This window comes from Carassius gibelio, chromosome B3, assembly GCF_023724105.1.
Source record: "Carassius gibelio isolate Cgi1373 ecotype wild population from Czech Republic chromosome B3, carGib1.2-hapl.c, whole genome shotgun sequence".
NCBI lineage: Eukaryota > Metazoa > Chordata > Actinopteri > Cypriniformes > Cyprinidae > Carassius > Carassius gibelio.
Window position 1 is genome coordinate 24,454,489 of NC_068398.1, and position 14,442 is coordinate 24,468,930.

The 14,442-nt window shown below is 38.8% G+C and overlaps 1 protein-coding gene across 2 annotated transcripts in view; it reads left to right on the top strand.

Annotated features, from left to right (window-relative positions):
• Positions 1 to 12,244, top strand: part of LOC127953947 (gap junction gamma-1 protein) — a 32,502-nt gene extending 20,258 nt beyond the window's left edge. The window contains exons 1-2 of one of the 2 annotated variants that reach the window (XM_052553321.1): positions 3,425 to 3,599; positions 8,203 to 12,244. In XM_052553321.1, the coding sequence (XP_052409281.1) occupies positions 8,257 to 9,690 (1,434 nt within the window). In that variant the 5' untranslated portion in view covers positions 3,425 to 3,599; positions 8,203 to 8,256 and the 3' untranslated portion in view covers positions 9,691 to 12,244. Of the gene's footprint in view, positions 1 to 3,424; positions 3,600 to 8,202 lie in introns of those variants that run through there. The other variant, XM_052553320.1, reaches the window with a different exon arrangement.
• Positions 12,245 to 14,442: the final 2,198 nt, after the last annotated feature.

Here is a 14,442-nt window from a genome sequence, read left to right on the forward strand (position 1 = left end):
GTAACTAACATGAATGAACAATGAACTATACATTTATTACTCTATTAGTAAACTTTTTTAATGTTAGTTAATGAAAATTGTAATTCATTATTTATACGTTAGATCACAGAGCATTAACTACTGTTAACAAACACAACTAGCTATTTTAATAATCCATTAGTAAATGGTGAAATTAATATTAACTAAGATTATTAAATTCTGTAGAAGTATTAGTTAATGTACTAATGTGGTTAACTAATGAACCTTATTGGGGAAAAGTATTTGCCGCTTGCTTACATAAAAAAGAAAGTCTATAGTGTTTCTCTGCATGTACATTTATGTTTTAATTAATCATTAAATTAATATTTGATGATGGAATACACTGATGGCCTATAATTAGACTCTAATTTAGCTGCAAGACACTTTATATGATTATCTGCTGTGTGCTGGGTGTTATCAGGGATTAAACAAATAATAGGTGGTGCGTGGTAATGAGCTCTAGCAGTAAACTCCAGATGGTTTTTATGTCCTTTAATAAGCACACCATGCTAGCAAGAAACCACACCAAATGCTGGAAAATAATTGTATGCATTTTCCCCCACCCCCCATGTAGGTATAATCTGCGTCAGTGGATCTTCTTGGGTTTTCTTCTTTAGGTCAGATGAACTTAATACTGAAGATATGACACAGTGTTAAGATTTAAAATCACTAATTTGTTTTAGCCTCTGTGGGAAGAATATAAGACCTTGCTTCATTCAAATAATTGCAAAATAGATGCTGCATTTATCTCTTATCGTAACAGCAAACATTTTAATCTTACACACCTCCCAATTTGTTTTTCACAGCGCTGTCTGCCTAGTTAACACTAATTAAATATCTGCCCTCCCACCACTAATTAAAAAGTGTTAGGAACACAGGCAGGTGCTGGGATGCCTGCGGAGGTAGAGGTATGACAACCTTTCTCTCTCTCTCTCTCTCAGTTATGTATTTAGCAGGGTTTATGTGTGAGTAACTGCGTATTCATGACACTTACAAATGCCTCAAGCTGTGCTCCAACATATTATGTTTCCACTCCAGTACACCTCCCTATACATACATAATCATATGCAAAGTATTTCCCTCTGATAAGCATGCATTGTACATTCAAGACTAATCTAAACCTGATTCAACCACAGCGGTCGTCATCAATCAAAATAACATGTATGCTAAAAGTTCACATTGGACGATTCAACACAAAATTAAGGCATTGTGTTCAAGTGCATACTAGGCTATACAATTAAATTTACCGCTGACTCAAACTGGCGCATATCAAATACATATTTCTAGGCAAATGGACTCAACCGCCTGCATACAAATGCACTGTAGTGCCTTACTTTCAGTTTGTAGAAATAAACTTAATATTAAACTTTATGAACTGACAGACTCTTATGGTACTTTTCCACTGCATGGTATGGCATCCTGTGGTTTGGTATGGTTCACTTTTGGGGAGTTTTCCATTGGATACAGTACCTGGTACTTTTTTTTTCCAATCCACTTTTGCTATTTTAACGACGGACACATGGTTGGCGCGCCCGGGCACATGGTCTAAATGGGTTGTCCCTGTTCTATTAATGTATAATGGGTGTTTTTGTGGGTGTAACGTGCAATAAATTAATCTGAGTCTCATCTTCCATTCCCTTTAAGAGCCAGTTGACGGATGCCATGCCATGACGGATTTGCTATTTACACGGCAGAATTTGGCAACGTAAACACAGAACACGTTTCCGAGATGAAACGGAGCTGCTCATGTGCGAGCAAATAGATACAGATTGTTTTCCTTGGGAAACCCAAACTGTCAGTATTGGGAGATGTCATTCTGAATGATCCGCTATCAGTATTGGCAGAGAAATTTAATATTGGTGCATCCTTAGTAAAATACTCTGCTAGAGTTTCCTGCATTAATTATTCAGTGGTGCCACAGCAATGTTATTTAATCTACAGTGCTGCCAGTGTATTTGGTAGTTCAATTAAAGAATGACTCCTTCAGTTGTTATTAAATCAAAAACATACACCACAACCAGTGTAGTCAAATTTCTGGCACAATTGACTCTTGAGTCAGTTCTTTTTAGAGAATCGGACACACAGACCGTGACCAATGCACTCTGATCACAGTGAGTTTGACAACTTTTTTTTATTTATTTATTAATTATTAATTATTATGATTTTTTAATCATATAATAATACGTTATTCAGAGGTGTATTACTTTTATTTGTCAGTAGTTTTTTATTAATACAAATAAATACCAATTAATGAATACAAATTCAATGTTACTTTAATTTGTATTTTAGTTATAGATGTTTTTTATTTCTTTATTGGTTTTGTCTGTCTGTGCAGTTCAACACTGTGCAAGGATTCTTTTAAGTTAACTCACCAACTGGATTTTAATTTTAAAGTCTTTATGCATCTGCTTATTTTAGGAGCTTCTGATTTAAAGAGTCCACCCAAAGACTTACAAGCACACAGAACAAGGGACAGTATGATAGAGTAAACCCTAAGATCTTTATTGTGCAGGATAAAATGAAGATACCTCAGGCTGTCATCAGATTCTATCATAAATTAATTTATCACATTTCAAGTTGACTTAACAGAGAAATCTTTCACATCAATTTCCGAGCCATAATCTACAATAAAATTCTTCCGTAACAAATCATAATTACAGGGAAAATGCTAATTTTCATTGCAAATTCCGGAATGCTTCTCTCTTTACAAAGTAACATAGTCATATTAAATGATTGTTTTCTTATCGCACTTGGGAAATGTGTGTCGAATTTTAATGAGATTTTTCCTTCTCACTGTCTGTGGAAATAGCTGTGAAATACTGCGATTTTAATCTCGCCGCACTCTTTACTGTGAGAGAAACACAGAAAGAGAGAGTGGGGCGTGATAAGAACGAAAGGGAACACAGGGTATGGATAAGAATGTGAGCGCTGGAGATCGCTAGAAGCTCTAATTTAAGCCATGACCAAAGATGGGCCGATGAATACAGTACAAGAGCAAGCATTAAGAAGTTCCCTTCCTTCCAGCAGTGTGCTGTGAAAGTGCTAGAGAGAAGGGAAGGGGGGCTTCAGAGAGGAAGTAGGCGATAAGATTAAGGGAGAAATATTGTTTACTCACTTATCTGTGACAAGTGTGCATGTCTTTGTGTGTGTGTGTGTGTGTGTTGAGGAAAGAGGTTGAGTAAATCTTCTGGTTTCTTGTAACAGGCTGATCATCACCCTTAATTTTGGCTTTCTTCTCTTGTTCTCCCCTCATCATTGTCTGCTCTCGCGCTGTCAGGGATATTAACCCACCCAACCTCCCACATCAAAACATAACACTCCCCCCTCAAACCACAACCCTCTCTGACCCAGTTTTTTGGGGTAAAGGGCTTTTGTGCGCTTTTCTGAGAGTCTCCCCCTCACGCATTCTTCATGGAGACGCGCGCTTTGTGTGCACATACAGTATGTGTGTGTTGGTCTCTAATGTGCTGCTAGAAGGTCAGTGGTCTCTGATGTCTTGGGCTGCTCTTCAAAAGAGAAGAAAGGAGGGGGATACAAAAATGAGGGAAAGCAGACAGGGAAAGACAGAATGTCGAGTATGTGTGAGTACAACTTTCATGGCATGTGCTTCTGTGACTTAACAGGCAAATACATCAGTGCTGTTTGACCTGATTTGACTTGAACTGGATGGGACTTTTACCTTAAGTGTCTTCTGTAGATATGGCATGTGTTATGTTATGTGACACTGTTTACTGTGAACAAGTGAATCTCAGTCAGGGGCTACATTCTGCTTTTCCAAACCCCTAAAACAGCATTGTTAATATTAGTCTTTTAATAATGTAAGGGTTGTCAGAGGATTGTTGTTTTCCTTTGTTTATTTATTTAAGAGTGAACTATTCATGTAATAACGAAAATGCTAAAATCATATTCATTATATTATGAGGTAGGAGGAGCACATTTCTGGTTTAATATCTGGGATTTATTTTGCTTTGCTTGTCTGTCTGTCTGTCTGTCTGTTTTCATTTTCAAATGTATTTGTGAACTATTCATATAATACTGAAAGTGCTTAATGATATTAACTGTATAATGAGGCAAAATAAATATATATTGGGTTTATTTTTTATTTAAATGCGTGGACTACATCAGATATTAAACCAGAATCAAACAGCCAATTCTAACAATATTTTTATTAATCTACAGTTTAAGTAATATTGGAGCTGTCGAAGGAATTGTTTGTTTGTGAACTAATACTAATGAAAATACTAAATTATATTCACTATGTTATGTAATGAAAAGAGCACATTTCTGGTTGAAAATTTGTAAAGGGGTGCAATGGGGCTCTTGGGAACATAAGTCAAAAAAGGTTGTGACACACTGTAAACAAATGAGATGGCAGACTGAGAGAGAGAGAGGGAGTGTGGATGGATAAGTGAAGGGTATAGATTGGCTTTGACATGGTCACAGGGGCATTTTGCTGAATCTGTACACTGTCTGTCCCCGCCAAGGGGCAGGGCATGAGAACTGAGCGTGTGTGTGTGTGTGTGTGTGTGTGTGTGGAGCTAGAGACCCACATGCGTAACGGGACTCAGGCTTTAATCAGTGAATAGGATCAACAATTATACCAGGAATGCCTTAATGTATTCAGGACAAAACGTTTTGGTTTGTGCGGCATGAACTTGTTCTCTGTATAGGAAAAAAAAACATATACACTACTGTGTAAAAAAGGCCATTTATGCAAACAAGGGATGCATTTATTTGCTCAAAAATACAGTAAAAATGATCTTATAATGATTTTATAATATTACTAGAGTAACCTCTTCTTTTTCAGTTTCATATTTTTTGTAAAATGCAGTTTATTCCTGAGAAAGCAAATCTGAATTTTCAGCATCATTACTCCGGTCTTCTGTGTCACATGATCCTTCAGAAATCAATATGCTGATTTGCTGCTCAAGAAATATTATTATCAGTGTTGAAAATGGTTGTGCTTATATTTTTGTGAAAACAAAAAAGTAATTTATTTGGAATATGTTTTTTGTAACATTGCAAATGTATTTGCTAAGACTTTTGATGTATTGAATGCTTTCTTGTTAAATAAAAGTATTAATTTCATTAAACAAAAAAACACTGACTCCAAATGTTTGAAATAAAATAGACTGAAATATATCTGGTGATGATTTTTATTCATTATGTAGAGGGAAAAGTACAGTAGCTCGTATGAGTTTGTGTTTAAATATCATTATATAATTGTATCTGTCTTCTTTGATGTTGATAATTGTTTTGCAATAAATAACTCTTAGCTCTTATCAAGTAATGTAATTAATTAAAGCATAACAAACAGATTTTTGTTTTTAACTTGGCATGAAACCAAAAAGGGATGTCTTGCCCCCTTTGACATATCATAAAAGTGACACAATACTAATGCTGAGGCACAATTGACTTTGTTCAAGCATGTCTAATACACACACAATAACATTTTTATATTATTTTATGGTTGTTAGTTGAGTCCCTGTGGCCAGCGCCTGTGTTTGACTGAGCGTGTTCAACAGGCAGAGATACAAACAAAGTCCTTTATTCCCTTTGGGAGTGAGTGCTGTTTCAGCCTTTGAGAGAGAGAGAGAGAGAGAGAGCATGATAGAGAAAGAGAAATAAAAGAGTGATGGTGAGATGATGGGGGCATAATAGCAACAGCAGTCATTCAAGGCCAGATGCTCCAGAGTGACCAGTGGATCCTTCTCGTTTTCTGTGCGTCTTTTGTATTTTCTGTGTCTGTACTTTGTTTGTGTGCCTACATATGAGTCACAATCTAAGTCTTTGTTCCTCACCCCAGTGCCTCTACCAGCATAGTGAGACACAGATTAAAGGTGAAGGGCTAGAACATATGAGCGCATGCCCACTGCTGAGGTCCTCTTCTGGGCAGGAGGAGCAGGAAAGCCCTGGACCCTCTGGTCCTGTTGAGTTGGATAACGGTGACCTTTGAGAAGAAATAAATTAGTCTGTTCTCTTCTCCTTTAAAACATGCATAGTATATAGTTGGTCACATTAAATGAGATATTATAATATTATATATCTCCCTTGTATTTGCTCAGGCATGGCCTAATATGGTCATAACAATCACTACCTGCTTTATTGAAAGAAGAAATTCAAACATGCATTAAAAAAAAGCAAAACAAGAAGAATGAGTAGAGACAAACCCAAGAGGTCACACACTCACCCGCTCACCACAGCTGTTCTCCCTCAGGGAAGATTTGTGTGGTTCAGGCTCAGTGCTCAAGGTAATTGTGTCTGCGTATGTGTGTGTGAAAGAGAGAGTTCCGTTCATTGAGTCTATTAACACTAGGTTGACCTCTTACCAAACAATATATCTAGCAGAATACACAATTAACTATACGGATGAAAATTGGTATATATTGGAACCAGATCTGTTATCAATCTTATCAATTTTGGATATAAAATTATTGGATCTTTAATAGTGCTAATTTCATATTTCCTTAATTTGTTTACCTTTGTTGTCATCTAACGTTCAGTAATTTTTTCTTTAAAAACAATTTTATAAAATTTTATACACATTGGTTTATACACAATGTTTATTTTAGTTTTTAATATTTAATTTAGAAATATAGTAATTGTAGGGGTGTGCCGGTTTCATAATTGGTGATGACGGTTATGACGTGAGTCAAAAGTGACGGTTCATAACATAACCGTCGGGGGGTGGGGGATCTGCCGTAGAGTCAATTGGTTGTTCTTGGAGATAGCGGGTTAACTCCGTATCAGCGCCACTCTGATCGGTAAAGGGGCAGAGATTTCAGACCTCCGTTTATTAAGGAGATCTGTCACAAAACTCATCATCCGCACCAACGTTTTTTGAGCAAATTTCAAATTGCTGATGCAAGCCGCAAAAAAAGCCATTGTCTGTTCTAGAAAGGATGCAGCAAAGATATTTAATGCTAATGTATGAGGCATAGGCCTACGCTGAGTTTCATTTACGATGAGATGTGCTCTAGTAGTTCACAGTGCAGTGCAAGTGAACGTGGCGCGCTGGTGCTTCCATGTCACGGTTATCATTGTCTGCTATATTTGCTTTTTATTTATTAAAATACATGACATTGGTTGATGAAACATTTATTAAAATTAAGATAAAATTTGTACAAAACGAAATTCGTTTTTAAGAAAGGTTTTCTACAAAGCAAAATTTTATGAAGTGGTAAATATCATGTCTGACGATTTACAAAACTTCATTAAGTGGTAAAAACCATGTCTCCCAATATATTGTGCATCTTATGATCCTATCTAAAAAATGAAAATAATTTTTGATAAAAAAGGTTTGTAAAAAATATTTTAATGACACGGTTTTGGCGGTTATAGAGTTCTAATGATGGTGTTCAACTATAACCGCCGGTCTCACGGTTATATACTAACCGTCACACCCCTAAGTAATTGTAATAGTAGCCATTTACTGGTTTTCATTTACAAAAACATAAAAAGTTGTCTTAGATTCAGATTAGGGATGCACGATATTATCGGAGCAATATCTGAATTTGCCGATATGTCTTGCAGACAAGAGGAATACATTAACTCACATGTTCTCAGGGTGTGCTAGCGATTAGATCATGTCAGCAAAGTTTTGCCTGAATGGTGATGAGATTCACTCAGTTGGATTGCTGCATTTAAACTGAGAAAGCACGTACAGAATCAACGTTCGGTGAATGAAACAGTAATAGCACGTGCAGCGGCAGCCTCCGCGGGCTCCTAATATAGTTTATTTATAGGTACTTTCAGATCTTCAGTGTACTGTCATTATAAAATAACTTTGTTGTTTATTTAATTCTAACAAATGAGTTTTTGTTAAAAATCTAACCAAAATTAAAAATAAATATATATCGGCATCGGCTATCAGCCAAAATGAGTTGAAAATTATTGGCATATCGGATATCACCAAAAATCCAATATCGTTCATCCCTAGTAATGGTTGTATCATACATTTTTCCTTTATAGCTTAATTTCTGAAAGACTGGGTTGTTTTAAATTGCTCTTTTACTTAAAAGAGCATCTATTCATTCATTCCATACACAATATATATTTTATTAACTGTCAATGCACATCAAAAACTGCACTAAAAATACTGTAATTATGCTTCACATACTGTATGTAATTGTTTTAAGGTATGAACTTTGAATTATATTTGGAACTCTCTGTGTTTGTCCACAGAGTCTGTGAGCTGTGCAGTGTGGGACGCTGTCTGCCCCGTTGTCATCAGACGTCATGAGCTGGAGCTTCCTGACACGTCTGCTGGAGGAGATCCAGCACCACTCCACGTCGGTGGGGAAACTCTGGCTCACTGCGCTAGTTGTCTTCCGCATCGTGCTGACTGTGGTGGGCGGCGAGTCCATATACTACGATGAGCAGAGCAAGTTTGTCTGCAACTCGGGCCAGCCGGGATGTGAGAATGTCTGCTACGATGCCTTTGCGCCGCTTTCGCACGTGCGATTCTGGGTCTTTCAGATCATCCTGTCCGCCATGCCCTCTCTGCTCTATATGGGCTACGCAGCCAATAAGATCTCCCACAACGAGGAATTGAGGGGCGGTGCGGGGGCCGGGGCCCCAGCCGTAAGAAACTCAGTAGGGGACGGATACACTCAGCGCAGACCGAGAAAGATGTACTTTGGTGCACGGCAGCATCGGCCAGGACATGAGGATGGGGAAGAGGAACGCGAGGATGACCCCATGATCTATGAAGTGCCTGAGATAGACAACACGCGTCGTGAGCTGGTGCCACCACGTCCCAAACCCAAAGTGCGCCACGATGGGCGCCGGCGAATACGAGACGATGGTCTGATGCGAGTGTATGTGTTACAGCTGCTGACACGCTCCGCACTGGAGGCAGGCTTTCTGGCGGGACAGTACCTGTTATACGGCTTTCGAGTGGAACCAATCTTTGTGTGCTCAGATAAACCCTGTCCACACCACGTGGACTGCTTCATCTCACGCCCCACTGAAAAAACCATCTTCCTCCGAATTATGTACGGCGTCAGCTGCATTTGCCTGCTACTAAACCTGTGGGAAATGATTCACCTCGGAGTAGGAACTATCCGGGATGCACTGCGCAAACGAACTGAATCAGCCACCGATGATGAGTACCAGCTTAGCTTGCTTGCAGCCGGGGGCGTGTCTGTCGGAGTAGGTGGGCCTTCACTCAGCGAAGGGGAACCAGGAGGCGGAGTTGGGGGCGGTGTTCGAGAAGCAGACTATGTTGGTTATCCCTTCTCCTGGAACACTCCTTCTGCACCACCAGGGTATAACATCGTAGTGAAGCCTGAGACGATGCCGTACACAGACCTGAGCAACGCCAAGATGGCTTGCAAGCAAAACCGTGCCAACATCGCCCAGGAAGAGCAGCAGCAGTACGGCTCCAATGAAGACAACTTCCCATCTGCAGGTGAGGCGAGACCGCCTCCCATCAACAAAGATGTGATACAATTAGAGGCAGCGATTCAAGCCTATACCTTGCAGCACAATGCTAGCAATAACCACGATGAGATGAATGACACCAATGACATCGATGAGAAGCCTCAGAGCAACATCACCACTGCACCTCAGAAGGAGCGAAAGCAACGGTCTAAGCATGGAAAATCTGGGAGTGCTGGGAGCACCAGCAGCAGCAAGTCCGGAGAAGGCAAACCATCTGTCTGGATCTGAAATTTGCATGCACACCTGAACATTATACTCAGTGGTGCACACTTTCATTCATTTCTGAAAGTTTTTTTAGACACAAAATATCGTGTGCATCCCACAGATTACAGAGACTGCAAACACCTGATTCGAAAAATGCTGTATATCTTTTTGAAGTGCTTTCGGTGCCTTAAAGAAACTCCATGAATGAGGTGGATTTTTTTTTTCATTCAATTTCATTGATCTACCTAAAATAAACTTGTGTGCTCATGATTACATCAAGCTCTAAGAACATTCCCTCATAATCCAGAAAAACCGTCCGTTTTTAAAAAAGTTCTGAACTTATCAGTGAGTTGAGAAAGTCTTCCTATAGGATTCTCCGTAAGAGTTATGACGCTACAATCCGATTCCAAACCAGCTGTCTTCCTTTTGCCAGTGTTAAACAATAACTTTTGCATCATGATGCCAAGCTACAACAATGCAATGATACACCAATGCTTTGGTGGTACACTGTGGTCTTCAAGACCCAACAAACAGTCCTGTGAAATAAGCTGTAAATCTACATTTACTAAGACACAAACACATCCAGTGCAAATGTTTTCATAGCTATGGGTCTTTGAGGAAGCAGTGCAATGTTTTTCAGTTTTGAGATCTCTGTAGTATTTCTAGCCAAGACTTGGGATATTCTGTTGGTGAATCCACTTCCTACTCTGTTCTTGTACTATCCCCTACTGGTGAAGAAAGTATTTGCAATCTAGTCTAATTAGCCATATAAATATATACAGGGTTCCCAAGGTCCTGGAAATTACATTGAATTTTAAAAGTGTTTTTTTCCAGACCTGAAAAGAGGAAATTAATTAAAAAATAAAAGAAAGGTAAATTAATTTCAGTGCTCAGTTTTCTTGTTTGTTTCTTTAGATAGAAATCAGTCTTTGTGAGTCATTATGAAAATATTTTTACAAATTCTTTATCCAGTAATTGAATGGTGAAAAAAGTTAAGGGGAAAAATCATGGAAATTCATTGCTCATAAAGTTTGGAAATCCTGTACTTTTAGGTGCATATGAAACCATTTTACATTCAGATTGTCTGAAAATCACTGTGTATCACTGTATTCATGGGAACATCCTCTAGGTCTAACAGACATATTGATATAGCCAATCCAAGTAGCAGGTCTAACTTGGATCAAATGGAGCTTAATAGTTTAAAAGTGACACTCTGTAGATCAAGAAATGTAGATATCTAAGGTACACACAAACAAATTCATACACACTGTGTGAAGAGTCTTCCGTTCTCTCTTACTGCCACATTCCAACTTGTGAGACTTTTGCCTTTATGTAGGATGTTTCAATTTGTGACAATTGCCATGGGAGACCAAATACTGTTTGTCACAAAGACATCGAGCTACTATGCAGTCATGCGGACTGAGGAAAACACGCCATAGAACACTATTGTGTGTGCCTGCATGTGTGCGCTTGCGTGTAGCTGAGGACGAGGCAGTGGAGAGTGATTGCATGAGTGCATGTGACTAGTATTTGATTAATGAATTAAAGAAAAGAAAAAAAACCTCTACTTATCAGCATTTCAGCAGTATTTCTTGATGCTGAAGACTGTGGCATTATATTTGTGGTTTCTAAGCGAGACTTGACTTGTTTGTATTTTTAAACATCAATTTGGTTTCTTTTTTTATTCTTTTTAATACACGGAATTCCATTTTAAAAGTGCCCATATGATTTGATTATTACAAAATATGTTTTTTTTTTTAGGATTTTGTTGCCTTTAATTGTAGTAACAACAAACTATGTGATGATTTTGTAGTCAATCAGTGCAATTATGTTTCCCAGTGTGCTCAGTGAATCCTTGTTTTTTTATAGCCATGATCGAATATGATTTTGCATGGGAGGGGAAATAGGAATGTTTTAGGGCAATTTCCAATGGGAATGCTGTAAACAAAAAGGATTCTGCAATGTAACCAATTACTTTGACCTTTTCTGTGTGGATGTGTGTTGGAGTTTCTAACAGCTGTATATTGGAGGCGCGCTCCAGATGGAGTGAGTATAAGAGACCCCTCTGCCCCACATCTGAGCACCACTGCGTGTGTTGCCGTTTAATGTGTGAGCATTTGTGGAGTCAGGGTTAGCCGAGGCGATCCTCAAGAAAAACCTTGCGTACTTTTGTCAGCTGTCTAAGAAAGAAACTGAAGTAGTAAGCTACTTTACTTCAGACTTTGACACATCTCTTTGAAAGCAAGCCTTCTCAGCAGGTCACAATGAAGTCTGATGGCATTCTTACTGACGAGCGTGTGTGAATGTGGAAGCATGCGTTTCTATTTATTGCCCTTTTACTGGTTATGATCAAGCCACTAATGTGTTTGATAAAACCATTGTTTGTCTTGACTGGTATGTGTTTCTATAATTGTTGCCACTGTGTTTGAAAAATGAGGGAGAAAAAAAAATGCTTTTAATGTGCCAAGCTGGATTGTCCAACGATGAACAATTATTTCCAATTTTGGAGAACCCTCTCTTTTGGATTTGAAAATGCATGTTCAGAGCTATTTTGTTAATAAAATGAGTTAAATGGCAATGCTGTGTGTCTGAGAAAGAATATGTGCATTAGACATTTAAAGGAATCTGTGTCAATTGTCTCTTTGTTCGTCAAAGGAGTGATTTTGATGGTTTGTGAAGGAGTCAGCCTATTATTCATCTCTATTTTTGAAATATGATGTGTTTGCATGAGAAACGCTGGGGCGAGCCACGTTTGTCGCTTTTACTCATGTCCATAACACTGTTTCTTGGAAATGGTCTGAGCAGGTTTACTCTCAGAATGCATTCCATTAGGCATCAGATTGTTTAATGAACCATAAACAGATCATAGGAGAAAAAAAACTTTAGTGTCAAATGTGGCTCCCAATGGGAATGTCTTTCCCCTTAAAAGAGTGTAACACAGATGCGGAAAAAACGGGTAACTGGGCCAACATAAGTAGAATCCCTGGGGTGCATGCAGAACAGCTTGCAAAATGTTTCAAAAAACAAAAGTGTACACCGTGCATCCATTCTCCAAACCACTTATCCTCTGTAGGGTTGCGGAATTGACAGCAAATTGATAAAACACAGACACGAAAGGAAGAGAGATAATATCAAAAGAAGGGCGCAGAAGGTCTCTCATCTCCAGCCTAAATAACACACCTGATGAACAGATATTTTTGTAGATGGCGAGTATCTGCTTGAGTTGGCCATTTTTTATGACACAAATACAGTCATGGGCAAAAATATTGGCACCTTTCGTGAATATAATCAAAGAAGGCTGTGAAAATTCATCTGCGTTGTTAATCCTTTTGATCTTTTATAAAAATAAAAAAAATCACAAAAATCGAACCATTCATTGGATAAAAATTATTTAAAATGGGGAAAAATATCATTATGAAATAATTTTTTTCTCTAATAGACATTGGCCACAATGAACGGCACCCTTTTATTCAATACTTTTTGAAACCTCCATTTGCCAGTTTAACAGGTCTACATTTTCTCCTGTAATGCCTGATGAGGTCAAGAGATCAGAGACCATTCCTTCATCCAGAATCACTCCAGACCCTTCAGATTCCCAGCTTCTCCTCTTCAGTTCACTCCTCTCATTTTCTGTAGGGTTCAGGTCAGACGACTGGAATGACCATAGCAGAAGCTTGGATTTGAGCTCAGTGACCCACTTCTGTGTTGTTTTTGAGGTTTGTGTTTGGATTATTGTACGGTTGGATGATCCAAACATGGTCCATTATAAGATTTCTAACAGAGTCAGTCACTTACTGATTTTTTTTATGTTGGTATTTGATAGAATCAAAGATGTCATGTGTCTAAACAAGATGTCCAGGACCTCCAGCAGAAATATAGGCCTACAACATTAAAAATACAGCAGTATATTTCATTGTACACATGAAGTAATTTTTATCCCTGTTTTCACCAAACCCATCCTGAGTGTTTGCTGCTAAAATTTTTCTTGAAACCCTCCCAAACAACATGTGGTGATGTAGATGTTGTTTGACAATTTTTTTTTAGGTTTTCTGACCCCGAGACTCAACTATTTTCTGCAGTTCTACAGCTGTGATCCTTGGAGAGTTTAAAGTCCACTCAAACTCTCCTCCTCACCATGCATTAGGATGATAGAGACACACTTCCTCTTCTTAAAGCCACTTCACTAATTTGTGAAGCTCATTTCCCTTTCAGTCAGTCACTCTCGACGCTACGTCGGTGACCGACGCAAAATGGGATATCACTTTGATAGACCAATCTACTTCAAGTGTTAACTAAACGAGCCAATGCACATTGGCATGAAATTATTGCATCCAGCTGTCGCGGATCACTGCTTGAGTATAAGAAGCAGCAGGTGCAATGCATACCAGCAGGGTGTTTATATTCTCAACTATATAGATGATTGGCTGATACTAGCACAATCTCGGAATCAGTTGTGCGAGCACAGGGACCTGGTGCTCCGGCACCTCAGCCTGTTGGGCCATCGGGTCAACTGGGAAAAATAGCAAACTCTCGCCAATGCAGAGGATCTCTTTTCTCGGTATGGAGTTGGATTTAGTCGAACAGACAGCAGGCCTCACAGAGGAACATGCGCGGTCGGTGTTAGTCTGCTTGAATACATTCAAGGGCAGGACAGCGGTCCCACTGAAACTTTTACAGAGGCTCCTGGGCCATATGGCGGCCACAGTGACACTTCCACCGCTCGGCCTGTTACATATGAGTGTCCGTACTGTAGACCCTGTTGAGATCCTCCATCAC